The 21,255-nt window shown below is 45.2% G+C and overlaps 3 protein-coding genes across 3 annotated transcripts; 1 reads left to right on the top strand and 2 right to left on the bottom strand.

Annotated features, from left to right (window-relative positions):
* The first annotated feature begins 4,552 nt into the window (after positions 1 to 4,552).
* LOC124664558 (probable protein S-acyltransferase 7) lies at positions 4,553 to 7,829 on the top strand. The gene is made up of 5 exons (XM_047202046.1): positions 4,553 to 4,627; positions 5,217 to 5,399; positions 6,086 to 6,382; positions 6,708 to 6,941; positions 7,036 to 7,829. The coding sequence occupies exons 2-5, from the start codon at positions 5,277 to 5,279 to the stop codon at positions 7,465 to 7,467; spliced, it is 1,086 nt and encodes a 361-aa protein (XP_047058002.1). The 5' UTR covers positions 4,553 to 4,627; positions 5,217 to 5,276; the 3' UTR covers positions 7,468 to 7,829.
* An 817-nt stretch (positions 7,830 to 8,646) lies between these two features.
* Positions 8,647 to 13,948, bottom strand: LOC124662058 (G-type lectin S-receptor-like serine/threonine-protein kinase At2g19130). The gene is made up of 3 exons (XM_047199944.1): positions 13,677 to 13,948; positions 12,144 to 12,845; positions 8,647 to 12,077 (listed from the first exon to the last, which is right to left on the bottom strand). The coding sequence occupies exon 3, from the start codon at positions 11,312 to 11,314 to the stop codon at positions 8,789 to 8,791; it is 2,526 nt and encodes an 841-aa protein (XP_047055900.1). The 5' UTR covers positions 11,315 to 12,077; positions 12,144 to 12,845; positions 13,677 to 13,948; the 3' UTR covers positions 8,647 to 8,788.
* Positions 13,949 to 17,292: 3,344 nt separating this feature from the next.
* Positions 17,293 to 19,609, bottom strand: LOC124667471 (delta(3,5)-Delta(2,4)-dienoyl-CoA isomerase, peroxisomal-like). Its single transcript, XM_047204744.1, has 2 exons — positions 18,934 to 19,609; positions 17,293 to 17,680 (listed from the first exon to the last, which is right to left on the bottom strand). Exons 1-2 carry the CDS (start codon positions 19,607 to 19,609, stop codon positions 17,490 to 17,492), a joined length of 867 nt encoding a protein of 288 aa, XP_047060700.1. The 3' UTR covers positions 17,293 to 17,489.
* Between the last annotated feature and the right edge of the window lie 1,646 nt (positions 19,610 to 21,255).

The following is a 21,255-nucleotide window of genomic DNA, read 5'->3' as shown; positions in this document are numbered from 1 at the left end:
TGCTACGCTTAAATGGGTGTGTCCATTACATCATTCATATAATGATATAACCTTGTTATTAATAACATCCAATGTTCATGATTATGAAACTAATCATCCATTAATCAACAAGCTAGTTTAAGAGGCATACTAGGGACTTCTTGTTTGTCTACATATCACACATGTACTAATGTTTCGGTTAATACAATTCTAGCATGATATATAAACATTTATCATAAACATAGAGATATAAATAATAACTACTTTTATTATTGCCTCTAGGGCATATCTCCTTCACGTCCTTCATGGGAGCCGCTCTTGGAAGTCTGGTTGATGAGGTAGTTAGAGTGCCCACTATCATTCGTTGACAACAACAAACACCTCTCAAAACCATTTTACTTCTGTCTTTAGAAAAATGAAAAGCTCTAGCACATGTTAATCCCTGCTTCCCTCTGCGAAGGGCCAATCTTTTACTTTTTATGTTGAGTCACCATCCTTTCTTTGAGCACTTTCTTGAGAGCACAACTGTCATTCTTAGTATAACATGCTTGTCCCAAAATGTGATTAATTGTGGTATAACTTTGATGCTTTTATCTTTGATAATCTCTACTTCCATCCTTTCCATGAACTTCAAAGGTGCCCGAGCATTTATGTTTTGCTGTACAAATACGGGCAAGCGAGATACCACTTTATCATATCCTTTTATGAACATTGCAATCCTGCTGATAGACATGATTCATGATGCTTATTATTAATTTGTTGGTACCTTTTTCATGATTGACATAGCTATTAGATGATTTTATTTGCATGTACCTTATTATGAATTGCCTAAGTACTTGTCCATATTATGAGAATATCTACATCATATGAACAAATGTGTTCGTGAAAGTTCTTTTATCGCACTCAGTTGTTAACTGAATTGCTTGAGGACAAGCAATAAGCTAAGCTTGGGGGAGTTGATACGTCCAAAACGTATCTACTTTCCCGAACACTTTTGCTATTGTTTTGCCTCTAATTTGTGTATTTTGGGTACAACTAACACGGACTAACGCTGTTTTCAGCAGAATTGCCCTGGTGTCTCGTTTTTGTGCAGAAACTCAACTTTCAGGAAAATCCCCGGAATTTATATCAAAGGGCTTATTTTTCCAGTAGATTCACGGAGCCAGAAGGGCAGGCCAGGGGGGACCCACGGCCCCCACACCATGGGCCGGCGCGGCCTAGGAGGGGGGCGCGCCGCCCTATGGTGAGGCCGCCTCGGCTAGCCTCTGACGCCCCCCTCTGGACTATTTAAGGGTTTCGATCTAAAAAACGCGAGACGAGAAGTCGAAGTCGCCAGAAACCATCCAGAACACCGTCGCCATCGCGAAACTCTGTCTCGGGACCAGAAACTCCGTTCTGGCACCTCGCCGGGACGGGGAATTGGAGGAGATCATCGCCATCATCACCACCGACGCCTCTCCATCGACCAGCCATGTTTCCCCCATCCATGTGTGAGTAATTCCTCCGCTGTAGGCTGAAGGGGATGGTAGGGATTGGAAGAGATTGGTCATGTAATAGCATAAGATTGTTAGGGCATAGTGCCTAGTGTCCGTAATTGGTATTTTTATGATATTGTTGCAACTTGTTATGCTTAATGCTTGTCACTAGGGCCCGAGTGCCATGATCTCAGATCTGAACATGTTATTGTTTCATGATGATATTCATTGTTTTATGATCTTACCTGCAAGTTGTATACACATGTTGCCGTCCGGAACCCGAGGCCCCAAAGTGACAGAAATTGGGACAACCGGAGGGGAAGGCGGTGATATGAGGATCACATGTGTTCACGGAGTGTTAATGCTTTGCTCCGGTGCTCTATTAAAAGGAGTACCTTAATTTCCGGTAGATTCCCTAGAGGCCTGGCTGCCACCATGTTGGTAGGACAAAAGATGTTGTGCAAGTTTCTCATTGCGAGCACGTACGACTAAATATGGAACACATGCCTATTGATCGATTAGTACTTGGATACCGTTTTATTATTATCTGCAAATGCCATACTTTGATTGTTACATGAGTTTCTCTCATCCATGCAACGCCCGTTCATCCATCCATGTGCCTACAATATTTTAATTCTACTGTTTACTATAATCACTATTGTTGTCTTTGTTACACTGCTGCTGTTATTTCACTACTGCTACTGTTATAAAACTGTTACTACTGATAAACTCTTGCGAGCAAGTCTGTTTCCAGGTGCAATTGAATTGACAACTCCGCTGTTAAGGCTTTCAAGTATTCTTTGTCTCCCCTTGTGTCGAATCAATAAATTGGGTTTTACTTCCCGCGAAGACTGTTGCGATCCCCTATACTTGTGTGGGGCCCGTGGAACCGGCGCCACATGGTGATGTGTGGCACCCACGGCGTCGGCACCACACAAACAGGGTCGCAAAACTGCTAAGTCCCTAGAGAAATGTCTTACATTATGTTTTGTGCAAACATAAGTGCATGTGTGGCGCCCTTGCCACGGGCGCCACACTTTCAAAGTGTGGCGCTGATGTGGGCGGCGTCACACGTCCTACCACGTCAGTTCCGAGCACACCTCAGCGTCGAGGGCGCCACGTCGGATAGGAGTGTGGTGCCAGAGGCACGGGCGCCACTTTGCCAGGTGTGACGCCCATGCGAGGAGCACCACACAAAAGGGTTAGATGAGTGAAATAGTTTGTTCGGAGAGCTATAGTTTCATAAAAGGTTTATTTTTGTGTAAATCGCCGTACCCTGTCGGCACGTACTCGTGTTGTGCCCGTGTACTCGAAAGCATACGGAAACGAGTACTCTGTACGGCGGCTTCATGAATGATTGGGCCACGACGGCCGTCAAAAAGCGTGAGAGAATGTGCGACGCAGGAGTCCAACTCGGCACACTTTCCCGGCGACCTTTACCACTTTTCAGCCTGTTCTTCCATTCCAGCCCCTACCCATCTCATTGCACCCCTCATTGCACCCCTCATCTCTTCCAATGTTTGTTTTCTCCATTATTAAGCACATGCCATTATTGGTCTACGGAAACAAGCATATTTTCTCTGTCCTTTTTTTTTTTCTCTCGCAATGCTCAGCTCAGATCAATCTGACTTCCTTTACGACGAGCTCCTCTTGTGGGGAAACTGGAGCGCACGGTGGCAATGATCACATATACCTGAACCATTATTGTTTCCTTTGTGTGCATTTAAGTGAAGTAATTACATTTAAGGAGTACAGTACTACTGTGTAGGGAGTATATCTTTAGATTATCAATTTTATAACTATAATATAAATTATACAAAGAAAAATTATACAATTAGAAAATATATCATCTGAAATTTCTAATTATATATTGTCATCCATTTTATATTAACTATCCCACATTTATCTAAATTTACATGTATCTTTGTTCCAAATTAAATATTTTCTAGATTTTCATGTATCTACACACGATACATGTGAATCTAGATTAATCTGCAGCAGTTATGAAACTTAGATACTTCTTTTATACTTGTCTATCCTGAATTAAATGTTATAGATTTATCGAAATTTGCATGTACAATAAAACACGTCTAGATACATGTATATCTAGACAAATCTGCGGCAAATAATTTATAATAGAGGGAGTGGTATTACTACCTTGTATTACATTGGTCAAATTAACGATCCACGGACTAGGACCTATACAATACTATTGAATACACATAATTGTCCTAATAAAAAATTTCTCTATCATGGATGGACGGTGTTCCATTGTTTAGGTGATATTTGAGTTTGGTTTCTGTTATTAACTGAACTAATTTACCTTATTAACTAGACAATTTTTCATCTTTCTATAATGCAATACAGGAGCTCCGCGCCCTCTAGCGTGGTTAAGACATGCCAACACTCGTCGAAGAAAAGGGGATCTGTTTTCCCTTTTGACTTGACAATGACTTGGACCATAACCACTCAGATATCATACTTACTTCTTTCGGAACAACTAATTTCGTTTATTGCATTTAGCATCTGGTGATAATTATATTCAAGGAGACTAAACACAGCAAATCCTCGCAGATTTGCTCACCCACTAGGCCCAAACAGGTCAAAGGATTTGGTGAACAATCAACTATTCAACTGGTACCACAGTTAACGGTTACACTGACCCCAATCAATCAACTTTTAGCAACACAGATCACAGGCACATGATCATCCGCTAAACAAATGGGAACTAGAAAGGGGAAAGAAGCTACTTAATCATATTCAAATGAAACGGCGCTGCTAATGACCATTGGAGAAAATATTATAAATTCCAGGGGTGTCCGTGCAAAACCAAAAGGTACAGAGCCTGTTATTACTACACGTCCCCAGCTCCAGACCCCCTCCATTTGCTCTCTCTTTCTCTCTCTCTCTCTCTCGTGGTGTGTCTGGGCTTCCGACATCGGCGGCGGCGCGGCGGCGCGGGGGGCGGCATTGGGAGCTGACGGCGGTCGTCGCACGGGATAAGCGCGAGGGACGAAGCTCTCCGGAGGCCATGCCCTGATCCGGGCCCGTGATCTCGCCGCGGGTTGCTGGCCCGCGAGGGCCGCGCGGGGATGAACGGGGCGAACGCCGGCGCCGGCTCCGGCGCCGGCGGAGAGGCGCCGCTGGTGTACCAGGCCTGGAAGGGGAACAATGTGAGCCCACCGCCTCCCCTTCTGTATTTCCCTCTCCCCGTGCATTTTATTTCTTAAAATAAGTGGATCTGCGTGCTCTTGAGGCGGCCACTCGAATTGAACGGTTCTGTTTACTGTCCTCCATTAGATTTACTTGTGGGAACGCTAGGGTTCTTCTGTTGAGCTCCGTCCGTCTAGATAGTTGCTGATTTTTTTTACCCTTGCGTTTTACGATTTTGTTTACTCTGTACTTGGGAATGTAGATTCTGGCTGGGACATGTATGCGGTGTCCTTGTTCGGAGAAGGACAAGAAACGCGAGGGGATAGTCTGATTTCAGTGCTAGTTAATTAATGTGTTAAGGAGTTTTAGCTCAGACTTGATAGTAGTTAATACTACCAGTAAAGTACTGATGTATTAATCACCCTTCCACTTAATGATGTAAAAAATGTGAGATGGTTTTCCCCTTCCTTCTGTTCTACCTTGAAAGATTTATGCATAGAGAATGGCTGCCTACATAGCCTGAGAGAAGTTTTTTTATATAAAATCTACAAACTGTAGTCAAGTAGTTGAAAAGTGTGACTGCGACTGATGGAATGTGTCTACTTGCAGGTATTTTTCCTTCAGAGGAGGTTTATATTCGGACCTGATGCGAGATCCTTGTTCGTCACCATGTTCCTCATCATCGCGCCAGTATCCATCTTCTGTGTCTTCGTTGCAAAAGGGTTGATGAATGACTTCTCTTATGGTCTGGGGTTACCCGTGATGGTTGCAGCAGTTGTATTCACAGCATACGTGAGTACCATCCTTACCCCATTTTAACCATTATTTCCGTTGCACTGCTACATGCTATTTGGGGGGATGGTAGGTTGAATCTTCATTAGTGGCAAGCTGCTTTTCAAGTTCAAACAATGTACACGCTGTGAATCAATTTGGTTTTCATATGACTAAGTGCCCACTCAATAGAAAGTCAGAAACATATGAGTTGAAGTAGGGACTGTCCTCCCAAGAATATGTGCCTTTATTTGAACTGTTTGTTAATTAACCAATCTGTTCCAGATAATATAGGTCCGGACTAATTATATATTTGCTAATACCTCCCTTCATCATGCATGGCGTGTTTATTGACCAATTGATCCTGATTGCATAGACGCAATTGGGTTTGTGGAGATCAAGGAATGGGGCTGTGGCTTTTTTTCCCTGGGCAATAGGCCATAGCTTGTTGAATCCTTCAACTTGCTGCCCACTAGCATTAGCATATTTTAGTGTTGCTATCCCCTCACATCTTGTAAAAACTGACAAACACAAACAATGCTCTCTGTTTGTAAATGTGCTGGTAAATAGAAAAGTGTATATATAATATATTCTCTTTGTTATAGTTGTGCTGGTAAATACAAAACTTTATAGATAATACACATATATGTATACTCCATAGTACTCCTTGCTCACTGCTTTAGGCCTGTGATTCTGTCACTCTGCAGGATATGAGTCTTCTGCTTCTCACTTCTGCGAGGGATCCAGGTATCATACCTCGGAATGCACATCCTCCAGAACCTGAAGGTTTTGAAGGCAATGCTGAGGTTGGAGCTAACCAGACTCCACCATTGCGGTTGCCCCGAGTAAAGGACGTTGTTGTCAATGGAATCACTGTGAAGACAAAATACTGTGACACCTGCATGCTGTATCGTCCTCCTCGCTGCTCCCATTGTTCTATCTGCAACAACTGCGTAGAACGGTTTGACCATCACTGCCCATGGGTTGGGCAGTGCATAGGGCTTGTAAGTTCATTAACTGAAGACACTCACATTACCAGCATGACCTTCTTTCTTACGTTGGTTTATTTTTGTGAATATCGCTATCGTTATTTGGTTCTTGAGGATTTATCTAAGATTTCCTATATAACCTTTTGCTATGTATTTTACAATAGTCTCTCATTGTACTCTATGCTTGTTAGTTTGATTCACTTGCTTATGCTTAAAGAATAATGTACTAGCTATTTCATATTGTGGATAATATGACTTCTCTTGTTCCAACATTCCAAGTTCTGTTTGATATGTTTTGAAATACTTTAAAGTGCTTACAATGTTGCATATGATTGTGCAGCGGAATTACAGGTTCTTTTACATGTTTGTCTTCTCAACAACTCTTCTCTGCCTCTACGTCTTTGGATTCTGCTGGGTGTACATTATTAAGATCAGAAACGCAGAGCAGATAACAATATGGAAGGCAATGGCAAAGACGCCAGCGTCTATCGCTCTGGTTGTCTACACATTCATTGCGGTTTGGTTTGTTGGTGGCCTGTCAGTGTTTCACTTGTATCTCATGAGTACTAATCAGGTGAATGCCGTGTCCTGAAAAGATATTTTCCTAGTTTTGCATGGTAATTCCGTTCTGCCAATTGCTAAGCATTGGTGTCTTTTAAATTCTGCAGACAACATATGAGAACTTTAGGTATCGCTATGACCAACGGGCCAACCCATACAACAGGGGAGTTGTGGAGAACATCAAGGAAATCTTCTTCACGCCGATCCCTGTTTCCAGGAACAACTTCGGTGCCAGAGTTCCACAGGAGCAGGGCCTGAGGCCTCGCTCGACGAACGGCTTCATGAGTCCAAACATGGGGAGAGCTGTCGGCGACATTGAGATGGGCAGAAAGCCAGTAGCATGGGACGAGCCAAGGATGGCAGCTGAAATAGGTGATCTGGGAGGCCTGGGCAACTTGCTGGAGGACAAGGATGGCAGGTTCCGCAACGCGTCCCCTGATCTAAGCCGTGATGCCCTCGCAGTTGGAGGCTTAGACGAGCAGGGCTCCTCGGCCATGAACCCACCGCGGACGAGCTGGGGAGTCGAAGCAGGCAGATGATGGTAATTGGCTGATTGGCCGTGTACGCAGACTATAGTGGAGGACTAAGGGATGGCTAGTAGTACCAGCTTGTTCTTAATTTGGTATCTGGTTGAGAATCCAGGTCGCTGATGTTATTAGGCCTGTGACACCTGTTTGTTGTTTTTTTTCTCTTGTGTTGCTTTTGCATTTCCTGTATCAGTGGTTTTTAAGCAGATTATTGGTTTGTGAGGTCCCCAGTTTAGGACAATCCTAATTGTGTCTGTATATAGTTGGGAGTGTTGAACTGAAAAAATGGATTGATTTGCTTGGCTTCGGATGTCAATGGGTGAACAGCATTGTACCTTTCAGTTTGAGCTGCCACCTAAAAGCTTAAATTAAATTAGTCGGGTTTTTAATTGCTCAGATGCCACTGTTTTGCAGTATATATTTGCAATTTGGCATGTGCTTGTGTAGTTGTGTGCTTGAACTTTGATGGGGCTATCTGCTACTGCAAGAAACGTCATCTTGCTACTGCTCATGAAATGTCAGTGTGCTACTCTACTCTGCTATAACAATTCATTTGTGTGTACAGAATATCAGGCGGTGACAGGCATCACACAAATAACTCAAAACCAGTAAGACCACCTCCGAATTTATTTTGCCAGTTCAAAGACCAGTATTTCTTGTGTACTTTCTACACTATTCTCAAATGATTCAATCTTTTGTTTAGCAGTGAGGTATGCTGTATTTGATCATGGCAGCACCTCCAGGAAAGATTTGATGGCATCCACTAGGTCGTCAGATTCAGGCCGCGTTACTGCACGTTTTCACGTTTTTTCTTCAATGCAGAGGCTATCTCTCCTCTTTCAGCTGCAAAGTCCCTGGAAGCTAAGCAAAAAAAACTTAGTGTTTGGTGTCCAATTGATGATGACCTTGTTTAAGTTTAGGACGTTTGTGTTCGTTCCCGTGTAAAGACAGTGGTAGCAAATATGATCCAAAATTTGTTTATACTAATAAGTAAGTATCTTAGAAGTGACACATCTCTAAAGCATGAAGTAAATACTAGCATTATTGTGTAGTATCAACATCTTCCTCCGATTTAAGGAAATGTTATCAACCATCCCATCAACAAAACATACACATATTTCTGGTCCTGCCATATGTTGCTAAAATGCTAGCTTACCATAGTTGGCATTAAGAAACATATATAAGAGAAAATTAAGCAACATAAAGCCTGTCTTTATTCCTTGCACTCCACATTACAACTTCTAAATTTTCTGAAAATGCTCCACGGTACAACTTCAAAATTTGCTGAAACAAAGATTGGTTGAATCAACTGCGAAATACTTGTAAATTATTATTACACTGAAGTTTCACTGGACTGCTCCGTCATAGCTGCAAGTAGTCTTGGCATCGGGGGCATATCAATCTCCTGAAGACCCTCAAGAACCCAAACCACTTCCCCCATCGTCGGACGGTCAGTCTCGTTATCTTGGATGCACCAGCACGCAACTTTGCAAACTCTCTCAACCTCTTCCATGTTGAAATCGCCATGTAACTGTGGATCCACCAGACTCCCCATATCTCCCTCATGAAGCTTGCTGATGGCTTCCACAGGGAAATATTTGGCATCATAACTGCTGCTAGTGAATGTTTCAGATGAATTCCTCTTTCCTGATATGATTTCCATCAGTACCATGCCGAAGCCGTAAACATCAATTTTTGTTGTAATAGCAACCCCACTAAGCCACTCTGGGGCAAGATAACCGGCAGTTCCTCTGAATGTAGTCAGAAGTCGGCTAAAATCCCTTCCCACAAATGCTGCCATCCCAAAGTCTGCCACTTTAGGAACAAATGATGCATCCAGAAGTATGTTTTCTGGCTTAATATCGCAGTGTATGATGCATTCGTGACAGCTCTGATGCAAGTAGGACAATCCTCTAGCAACTCCCAGGGTTACTTGATATCTGGTGTTCCAACTTAGGACAGATTTGCTCTTAAATAGATGACCATCAAGAGACCCATTTATCATGTGTTCATACACAAGTAACCTTTTATCACCTTCACAACAGAAGCCAATCAGTTTGACTAGGTTGATATGCTGGATCAGTCCAATTGAGCTCACCTCAGCCCTGAACTGCTTCTCTCCTTGACAGGCACCGTCAAGCCTTTTCACTGCTATAGTAGTAGTGTCACTTAACACTCCCTTGTATACAGCACCAAAACCACCTGCTCCCAGCTTTTCTGAGAAGTTTTTAGTAGCGCGAACTAAATCACTGCATCTAAAGGCTATAATCCCACCACTACCTTGATTGTTGTACACTGGTAAGCCAAACCACTTGAATTTGTTCTTCCAAATCAGTAACAACAGCATCAACATTAGTAACCCAAAACCAATAATGCTTGCAGCAGTAACAACTCCAACGTTTTGTTTTCTTTTGTTTTTTCTCAAAATTGGCTGATCTTCGGCGGCAAGGCGGAGGTAAAGAACATCTTCAGAAGTATTATCAATGCCATCATTCAGATTTACACTAAGCAATTCCCCATGCCAGACAGAGCATCTGCTATTGTTATATGAATAAGCAGTGCAGGAGCAGGAACTGAGACAAGCTTCTTCACATTTGCTCTGAGTGGTAGCAATGTCTATGCTTTGCAGGTTGAACGGCAACGTAACTTGAGAAATGGGGTGGAAAATGTCTGTTGAACTTGTGATGTTTTCGTTACTAGTGCAATGTAACGGTGTATTTCTAATGCATCCTCCTATTCGATCACTTAGCTCCCAATCCTGCGGTGACTTGTGAGAGAAGCTCTCCATACAGTCACAGTATGGTTGTGCATTGCCGTTGCAGACCGTGAAAGGTCCGCATGTAGCGGACGGAGTGCAGGGATCAGCAGGTTGGGCATATAAGTTTTGCCAAGACTGCTCGGCTTGCGACCAAACAGTCGGCTTTATCTGACCAGAGATGTCTAGTGAGACAAATATTGAAGATTCATCTGGTGAAGTGTACGTGTAGTACTCCTCTTCGTTGTTATCAACATAGGCTGGGTTGAATAAACCTTTGATCCGTGGATCCGACTCTACGATTGCCTTGAGAATTGGTATAAGATTCAACGACGATGTTCTGGAGGATGCCCAATGCCAATACACAACCGAAGGGTTGCGGCGCTTGAGGACAATCCCGCTGGTGTCTAGTTCAACGCTGTATGAGCCAAGACCCGGATCAATGAGACTCTTAATTGAGATGGCCGGTCTATTCAAACCGGTGACCTTATTCCGGCCAAACTTGGCACCAGGCAGCATTAAATCTGTTGGGTGGTCGAAGCTCTGCCACAACAGTGTGTCAGATGATGGGCTGTCAGTGAGGGCAAGGTTTCCACTGTTCAATAGAACGGCACTAGTGGTGTTTATGTTGGTTTGTGTCCTACTGGCAATGTGAGTGGACCAAACTACGGACTGAGTACCAGCATGGCTTATGATGACAAGATTGCCATCGCTTGAGATCTCCAGCTGTGTTAGGGGGTCGGTGATGGGCTCCTCCCTATTGGCAACCCACACAGTAGTAAAAACTGGGATCTTGTTGAACCATATGCCAAGGTACCAGCTCGCGATGTGGGACTTACTGATGGTGCTTGCTGGCTGGAAGAAGCCAAGCGCGAACTTGCCATTTCTTGAGATGAGCTTGCCTCCGATAGCGAGCACTTGGCCTGGTGTGAGAGTATCGTTTGCAGCTCCAGAGGAGCACAAACGAGTTTGCAAGAGGAGAAGCCCAAGTAGTATGTAGAGGAGAGGCATCAGGCACGGGTAACAAGTTGGAGAAGAGGTATGATTGATTGTCGTCAGCTCATGCTCTGCTCTGCTATTCAGAGAAGGAAGAAGAGGATGCATATATGGAATGGACAATTAGGATGAAGGCATATATATTCAGCTGATTGACTTGGAAGCTACTTGGGATCTATTAAATTCAGATTAGTGGTTACACCAGCCCTAAAAGTCTGCACCAACTTGAGCTGCTAGTTGAATTGGGTATTTGTACACCCACATGCTCTCTCTCTCTAGATAGACGTATGTATACAAGGTAGTATTACCATGAAAACCATGTGCTAGCCAGGCATGGTTTACAAGCTCCCTAGCACACTATGGATGAGAATCTTGACTGAAGCTTCCACCAAGTGGCTGGATGGACATCAAGTCAATCACGAGTCGTCCACCAAGTTTAGCAGGGAAATTCTAGTGAGCTCTGTATGGGAAGTGCCAACCACACCATTCATGAACTCGATCTCATGGCATGCTTATCAAAGCCCAGCAAACAATTAATAAAATGGCCTGGGGGATCATGGCATAACAAATGCAAATTCAACAGATATCAACACAAAAGACTAAGAAAAAAGACAAACAAAAAGTGTGACCAGAGAAATACAGCTAATGTTGTAAGCTAAAATCAGCACTTAAAACACACAAGATTAACAACCAGAGGGACAGTGGTAGTGCCGATATCAGAGCAGCGCTCAATTCATACCTAGACAAGCTATGGGACCATCTGAGGCCAATTGGACCAAGGTCTTGTTCGCCCAACCCAGATATAAGCTCAAAGAACTGATTTATCAATTCTCCTGATCGATCACATGCCTATTGTAAGGCAGTCAATTCTCTGCAAAAGTGCGTTGCAGTTGTAAGTGGGAATGGTTAACCACAGTTATCACAACATAACTCTGACCTTGTAAATCCAACTTTCTATTCACTTGTGGGATCTGGGTGGTCCAGGGAGGGGCCACCGTGGCTGCTCTCTTCTCGAGAATCCATTCATCCCTTCTCAATGTATGGAGAGCTATCTCTCGAGCACAGGTTGATGTATTAAGGTCATCAGTAGTGCTAAGAGAAGTCCAGAAAATCTTCGCTTCATTTATGATATACAATATACAACCAATGAGAGCACTTGTTTTGCAAATACATAGCTTGTATTTCATGTCTACTCTGTGCCATCAATCTCACTTTATTCTCAAGCGGCTAGGATTTAGAGATGCAAGCGAGTCAGTGTTAGGCTACCCTTTACTCTCTTTAGTTCAAAAAAATGAACTAACTTTTCTAGAATGCTGATATCATTGAAATAGTTAGTTCATTTTTTTTAAATAAAGAGGGTAAAGGGCACCCCAATTGTGACCTACTTGCACATCTCTACTAGGATTCACATCTAATTTTCAGCTGCGAAGTATGGTATATTTGATTATTTAGAGCTTAGAGAAAATGGGCTTCCGCTTCTCCACAAAAGCTTTGATGGCCTCCATCAGGTCATTAGATTTGAGCATTCCCGCGTTCCACGTCGCTACATGCTCCAGCCCCTGCTCTACTGTTATATCCCTGCTTCTCAGCAGAACAGCCTTTGTTCCCATCACTGCCAATGCTGATTTCTCTGATATTTCTGAAACGATTACACATATTTATCTCTTAGTATATCATTGGTTGGAGCTTGTTGAGTTGTATAGTTTCTGGAGAAAAATGCAGCAAAAGGTGGTAGGTATAGTAAATAAGGAACTGCTTATCACCCATGTGGCGTGTGTAAAAATGACAAAAAAAAGTCTCATTAAGTTTGGAGCACAGAAATTAGTCTCGTTTTTACACAAGCCACAAAAAATGTCTTCTTTTCGTGGAACTTTGTGTGCAAACACAGAATCTTTAGATATTTTGAAATATGTATTTTGCGCAATAGGTGCATCTACACCTATGAGCCAAAATGGATTTTCGTGCTAGAAATGCTTTTTAAAAGATAGTCATAGTTATTTTTAGAGCGAATGGCAGAAGAAACCTGATTCTGAATAACAGAAAACCAAGCATACTTTGCAGCCAAGGGAGCAATCACAAGTACATGAACTTCAACTAGAGCACAAAGAAGATTCGTCAAAATAAATGGAGCTACAGAATACAGATACCGAAGAGAGAACCCTTAAGGGTTGGAGCTTAGTTAGCTACTTATACACAAACCAAAGACTGAGTTATGAAGTGTTTAGTATGATTTCTAGCACACGGTAGTAGATTGGCCCTCTCTACAGTCATTTTCAAGCTCTGGTACTGGACTCGTTGCTCAGATTGTACTATCATGACATCTCAACTCCGAACAAGCTCAAGTCCTTATCAATTCTGAAGTTCTAGTAAATACCCTACATGATTGTGCAATTATTCGGAACCAATTTTGGAGAATCAAGAGCATGTGCACATACGGTAAGATTAGAGTAAATAAGATATACTTGTATACCTTTGGCGATCTTTGCAACACCGGCATCCAGCTCCTGCTTGGAATCGAAGACCCTGGTGACGAGCCCCATCTCCTTGGCCTCCAGCGCGGTGATCCTGCGTCCGGTGAGCGCGAGGTCGGCGGCGTTCCCGTAGCCGACGATCCTCGGCAGGCGCTGCAGCGCGCCGAGGTCAGCGACGATGGCCATATCCACCTCCTTGAGGACAAACGTCGCGTCCCTGGAGCAGCACCGGATGTCGCAGGCGGCGACGAGCTCGACGCCGGCGCCCACGCAGGCGCCGTGCACGGCCGCGACGACGGGCTTGCGTCACAGCTCGACGGCGGTGAACGCGGCCTGCAAGTCGAGGATCGCGCGGCGGAGCGCCTCGGCGGCGGCGGCGGGGTCGGCCCCGCGGCCGGCGAGCGGGCTCCCGGGCCCGCCGAGCTCGATGCCCGCGCAGAAGTGGGGGCCGGCCGCGGAGAGCACGACGGCGCGCGCCGCGGGGAGGCGGTCCAGGAGGGCCATGGCGCGCGGGATCTCCGCGAAGGCGTCCGGGCTGAGCGCGTTGCGTTGGGCCGGGCGGTTGAGGCGCACCTCGTAGACCGCCGCCGCGGGGTCCGGGCGGGACACGGCCAGGGTCTTGAAGCCCCGCAGGAGCTCCGCCTCCGCGTCCGGCGAGCCGCCGCCGGCCATCTGATCTACCTGGCGTGTGCGGGGTCAAACTCTAGCCGCCGCTTGCTCTTGCTCAGCCGAGTCGCTGCCCACGGCGGGGCTGTTAAACGGGAGGAGTGCTTCCGTGTCCCCGCATGGTTCTCAATTTCTTTTTTATTTGTGAAGCTATTTAAGTTTTTTATTTACTATCCTCCGTCCCAAATTAAGACACTAAAACATGTCTAGATATATCCATATTTAGAAAAATTTGGGACAACTAATTTGGGACAGAGGGAGTATAAATATGTGGAGTTGGTTTCGTGAAACAGGAAAACACGGAGTAACTGTTTATTTATATCCCACTGCCACCCCTAAGTGATCAAAACGTTACGCATGTCTTATCTTTCTCTCCATGCCTAGACTCTTTCTCGATTTGCCGATGCTCCCAGCCATAATGGATAACACTCCTTTTTCGTTTCCCCACCCCACTTCACCCGGGACAGAGTTGGTTGGGGCGGCCACAACAAACTTCTGGCGGCAGCGAGGTACAACTCGATTTGCGCGACAGCGGGAACGAATCGGACAAATTTGACTTTGGTGGAAGGTACGTTCATTCGTTCACCGACGGCCTCGACTCGGTGGCGGCAGACGTGAATTGCATTGCGGTGAAGTCAAATCGAAGAAGAATCTGGGTGTTGGGAAACATGCCCAGGAGAGGAGGGGGAGAAATATAAGACGTGTGTAATGTTCTGGTCACTTATCGGTGACAGTGGGACGTAAATAAACAACCGCTTCGTATTTTTCTGTTCCGCGGAACCAACTCCACGTATTTGTACCAAAAGTTGAAGCAGCTCCACAAGTAAATAAAAAAGCTGAAGTAGCTTCAACTTTTCAGAACCATGAAGTAGGGGGGACACCGAAGCACTCCTCGTTGGACAGATAGTCCAGCGAGTGCACGTCAAGAGTATCCCAACCAGCTACACGAAAAGTGCAACGGGCCTCGGTGTACCCAAAACCTCAACTGCAACTATATAACTGACATCCACAGTCACATGTGTTGACCAATCCTTACACAAAATTATGAAATAAATCTGAAATATAACTGAAACATGAATATTTTGTGAAACAAACCCCAATGATGGTTAGTAGTGACATCATCAGTTTCACTTTTTATCAGAATGTTTCACAATATTCTTCATGTATCACTTTAGCTTCACAAAAGTTTCACTTATTTATATTATACAAATGTGAAAAACCGCACTAATCTTAAAGCAGAGAGTAAATATGATATCGGTGGGTACCGTTACCTTTAAATTCGCTGCGTTCCTCGGTGTACGCACTTGGTTCATCTGGTCACACCACAAAATTTCCTAGAGCAACTTCCAGTGAAGGAACCCATGCCAGCAGAGTTGCTGCCGTTGGGTGCCGAAGTTTGGGACGTTTCCGGGGGGGGGGGGCAAATGGGTTTATAGCAGGGCCGGCCCTGAGCAAGTGCAGCCAGTGCGGCCGCACGGGGCCCTCGGCTGCTAGGGGCCCTCACCCAGGTAAGTACATACAGGCCCATTAGCTTAGAAAAATAGGCATGCAACCCACGGAGGCACGGGCTGATGCTACTCTCTCTCTAATCGCAAAAAGAAAAATGACAAGTACCGCACATGGATTTCAGTCCAATCTGCCTCCCTCAATTCGCGTCGTCTTCTTGACTTCTCCTTGCGTCTCCTCAGTCTACCCCATCTAGTCATTCCCCAATCACAGCTGACGAGATGGGTGGCGCTCTCCCGTTAAGATTTACATCAAGTCCCTCCATCTGTAAGGAATCCCCTCATATATATTCCTTTTAGGTTAGTTCGCTATTGTTCATCTAATTTAATCGGATTGGATTTCGTTTTGCGATGAATAATCGTATTTTAAAAATTTGGATCCGTCCCTTCATTCTCCATAAGGCTTGATTTCAGAAAGACAAAAGTTGGAAAAAGAGGAGTAGTAGGCGATTGGTGGCAGCGGCAGCTGAGAGGGCAGGGGCGATGTATGGCAACAATTTGATTGCCCGCAATGGCATTTGGCAACCATGAATTACCACGACAAGCACGGCAGTTTCATTCATGTTCCAGGTGCTTTTCTTTCAATTCAATTTTATATCTAAAGCTTGCAGTGTAATATGTGTTTCGACAAATCTAAGATGTCAAAGTGCATTTGTGGTTATAAAAAGGGACATAAGGGAGTTGTATTGAAGAACATGTCTATTGGAAATTTAGATGGGATTGTGTGTGCCATGTCTATAGTAAATTTAGAGAAAATTGTGTTGTTTAACATGTCTATTCAAGATTTATATAGAATTTTGTTCAATATATAAGTTGCTACTGAGATATATAAAAAAATCTGGATAATGTATAGGGGCCCTATTTTTCTCTTGCACCGGGCCCCCGACATCTCAGGGCCGGCCCTGGTTTATGGGACAAAAATTTAACGTTTTGGGCCAAAGTTGGAGGGGCAAATGGGCCAAATTTCAGTGGATCCTTAAAAAATGTCCATGGGCTGGGGGCAGTGCCCCCCCCCCCCCCCCTACTCTACTCCTTCGTAGCTACGGCACTGCAACATAGGGACTGCATTTATACTACTTACTCCGATCCATATTAATATAGGTGTATCTACGCATATATTAGTTCTAGGTACATCTATACTAGTGACAAGTAATATGACTCTACACATATATTAGTTCTAGGTACATCCATACTAGTGATAAGTAATATGAATCGGCGGCTGTATTAGAACCATGTTGGATTGACATGAAATTTTCGCTGTTACATATGAACAAAGCATTTTCGCAGAATCTACTATGGCAGAGTAGCTTAATTCAATGCCCATTTAAGCACGATAAATTTGTATTTCTCATAAGAACAGCAGCATTATTCTCCTTATTCCCAACAACGTACATAACCAATTAACCCTACGTATATTCTATGCGGCAACAACAACCTGTTAAAAAAACAATTACAACATGGGACCTATACTTCTTTGATTCAGCCAGCACTTGTTTTGCAAATACAGAGCTTGTATTTCTTGTCTACTTGCTACCATCCATCTCACATTATTCTCAAGTGGCCAGGATTCACATCTAAATTTACAGATGCAAAATATGGTATAAATTTTGATTTAAACTGAAAATGGTATGTTTTGATCATTCAGAGCTTAGAGAAAACAGGTTTCCTCTTCTCCACGAAAGCTTTGATGGCCTCCATCAGGTCATTAGACTTCATCATTCCCGCGTTCCACGTCGCTACATGCTCCAGGCCCTGCTCTACTGTTATATCCCTGCTTCTCAGCAGAACGGCCTTCGTTCCCATCACTGCCCATGCCGACTTCTCTGATATTTCTGAAAAAAGAATGACAAATTTGAATTTTCGTTTATCATTGGTCAGCATGTTGAGTTGTATAGTTGCCGGATAAAATGCAGAAAAAGGGGTGAGACATGGTAAACAAGGAATTTCTTATCACGGAGCAGGGATGTCTCATGCATGCATCATATGTGCATCTGAATTCTGAATACAACCAATGTACAGAAAACTATACTTACAGTCAGACCTGCATATGTTCATGTACATACGGATATGATGAACAGATTCTACTTGCTTACTCAATATAGGGGGTGCTACTAGTGAATTTAAAACCCTTTAAACCATCATACAATGCTTCGTTGGATCGATTCGGATGAACAGATTCTACTTGCTTAGTCAATATTGGGGGTGGTACTAGTGAATTTGAAACCCTTTAAACCATCATACAATGCTTCGTTGGATCGATTAAAGTGCCTCTGACTTCAAACTAAAGCACTAACTATATGATCCAGACTTCCGAGTTTACCTTTGTTATATTGGGAAATGGAGCAGTGCACCTCTGCAGCTGACCAAGAGAGTGCTGGATCATGCTGTTTAACTTTAATCTAGTAGTACAAGGAACTTTGAACCCAACACTTGTATGAAACTCAGCACACTACTGCAAGTTCACATGAATCTAGTACTGACCCCTTGCTCATATGTCAATGACATCTCAACTCCAAACAAGCTCAAATCCTTATTGTTTCTGAAGTTCTAGTAACACCGTTGCATCAGTATGAATTGTGCAATTAATGGTGGAAACCATTTTTGTGGAATAGCAAAGCCACAAGTTCTATAACTATAACTATAACTATAACTATTAGAACTAAGAACATGTGCCCATATGGTACAGAATATCCTTCGAGATAAGTGGGCTACAGAATACAAATACCCAAGAGATAACCCTTAAGGTTTGGAGCTTAGTTAGCTACCTAGACATCAGCCAAAAGTGAGTTAGTATGATTTGTAGCAAAACGTAGTAGATTGGTCCTCTCTACAATCATGTTCAAGCTCCGGCATTGGACCTCTTGGTCAGCGTATTGTTCTACCCACATGCACCACATAATGATGTAGTGACATCTCAGCTCAAATCCTTATTAGTTATGAAGTTCTAGTAACATACTGCGAGATTGTGCAAGTAATGGGAACCAATTTTGTGGAGTAGCATAGCAAATGAACATGTAAGAATTAAGAACATGTACCCATGCATATTGTAGGGTAAAATTGGAGTAAGGAAGACAGAAGTGTGTACCTTTGGCGATCTTCGCAACACCGGCATCCAGCTCCTGCTTGGAATCGAACACCCTAGTGACGAGCCCCATCTCCTTGGCTTGTAGCGCGGTGATCCTGCGTCCTGTGAGCGCGAGTTCGGCTGTGTTCCCGTAGCCGATGATCATCGGCAGGCGCTGCAGCGCTCCGAGGTCGGCGACGATGGCCATGTCCACCTCCTTGAGCACGAAGGTGGCGTCCTTGGAGCAGTAGCGGATGTCGCAGGCGGCGACGAGGTCGACGCCGCCGCCGACGCAGGCGCCGTGCACGGCGGCGATGACGGGCTTCCGGCAGAGCTCGACGGCGGTGAGCGCGGCCTGCATGTCGAGGATGGCGCGGCGGAGCCCGTCGGCGGCGGCGACGGGGTCGGTGCCGGGGGGCGCGGCGAGCGGGTTCCCGGGCCCGCCGAGCTCGATGCCCGCGCAGAAGTGCGGGCCGGCGGCCGAGAGCACGACGGCGCGCGCGGCGGGGAGGCGGTCGAGGAGGGCCATGGCGCGCGGGATCTCCGCGAAGGCCTCCGGGCTGAGCGCGTTGCGCTGGGCGGGGCGGTTCAGGCGCACCTCGTAGACCGCCGCCGCCGGGTCCTGGCGCGCCACGGCCAGCGTCTTGAAGCCCCGCAGGAGCTCCGTCTCCGATGAGCCGCCGCCGCCGCTGGCCATTTGTGAGCTACCGCGGCGTGTGCGGATCAAACTACAGCCGGTGACGATTGCTCAGCTGAGTCGTTGCTCTGCTGCTGCTAATAATGTGAGGAAGTCATGAGCAAAGCAGAGTCCTCTCTTGTTCTTGTGCGGATGCAACGAGATGAGCAGCACATTAACTTAGCGAAAATTACGTGAAAATTTTGACTCATCGTAAGCTCGTAACTACGCTGCCTCGGCCTGGCCGAAGTGTAAATCCATCTTGAATAGTTCTTACAGCGATTTTCCCAAGATTTTTCGCAGCATTTCTTCTACTACTGGTAAAGTAGTAAGAACAGAAGTAGACCTCACTCATACCGGGACTCACAACACCCATCCTCGTTCTCCCGGTTTCCAGAGAGAACGCAGCCCACTTAGAGCAATAATATAGCTGGTTGTTGGCTATAAGCAAGATGCCATGTTATCTACAGCATGTAGTACAATAGTAGTTGGCTATAAGTATGTACTACTTTTTTAATAGATAGTCCACCTTTCATTCACACATCTTGCCTAGAAGCACGTGCTAGAGCTAGCTCTTGCATAAGAGCCCACTTACATTCTCTCTCCTCCTCTCCTCCAACTAGGTACAAATATATTATTTTAATTCTTGTAGCCAGCTGATTAGGTCTTATTGTACTTGCTCTTAGGTATCGACGAAAGAACGGGCCGCTTTAGGATCTTTGCCTAACTTGGCGGCCAATACGCGAACGACGCGTTTGGTTGCCTGCATTTCTTGACTCGTATCGGTTCAGCTTTTTTCGGTCCGTTTGGTTACCTGGTCGAGGTCGCGTTCCGCTTCTCAAAGCACCCTCGGGCCAGGTCCTCGAGGAACGCTCGGTTTGGCCGTTTCTAGCGAGCCACCCCCGTTTCCGCACAAGTGGAGAACGTGGCGTTGTCGCAGAGCCACCGCGGGAGATGGCGGGAGCTCGCACGGGACGGCGAATTCTCGGCGGGCTGAATTTGGTCACCGCGCTTAATTTTCGCCACCGTATATAGGGGCGGCTCTCTCACCGGCAACTCCAAATCCCCCATTCCCCCCCCCCATTTCGAGCTCATCCACCGTCCCCGATCTAGCGACATGGCCGGCTCTACCTCACCCGCACGGTCGGCGAGGCTTGCGGCGACGACGGCGGCTATGGTGGCGGCTACTGGCCGCGGAGGATGGTCGTCTTCTTCGTCTGCATCGATGACTTCGGTTGTGGTAAGCTTCTGCAAACCCTAGCCTTAGATCTAGATCTTTTGGGTACACAACCGTGGTCTGAACGAATCTATTGTAGGACATTCCTTCGTCGCCGGTGGAGGTTGTGGAGGTTTTCCAGGTTCCATCTGAATCTACGACAGGGACGATGGTGCTGCATGTATCTTCCACTGGGACGGTGGTGCTGCATGCATCTTCGCCAGGGTTCCCTGCTTTCCCTACCTCGGTGCTGCGTGTGGATCCTTTGACTGTAAGGCCGATCGTACCTACCTCGCTGTTCATTGATGTGGTACTGGTAGTTCATAGATCTGCTAGTTCTTAAGGATGTTCATGTAGTAGTTCATTGATCTGCTAGTGCTTAAGAATGTTCATGTGGTAGTTCATTGATCTGCTAGTGCTTAAGGATTTTCATGTGGTAGTTAATTGATGT

This window comes from Lolium rigidum, chromosome 6, assembly GCF_022539505.1.
Source record: "Lolium rigidum isolate FL_2022 chromosome 6, APGP_CSIRO_Lrig_0.1, whole genome shotgun sequence".
Taxonomy (NCBI): Eukaryota; Viridiplantae; Streptophyta; class Magnoliopsida; order Poales; family Poaceae; genus Lolium; species Lolium rigidum.
The sequence above is the reverse complement of the archived record's forward strand: the minus strand, read 5'-3'. Positions and strand labels throughout refer to the sequence as shown.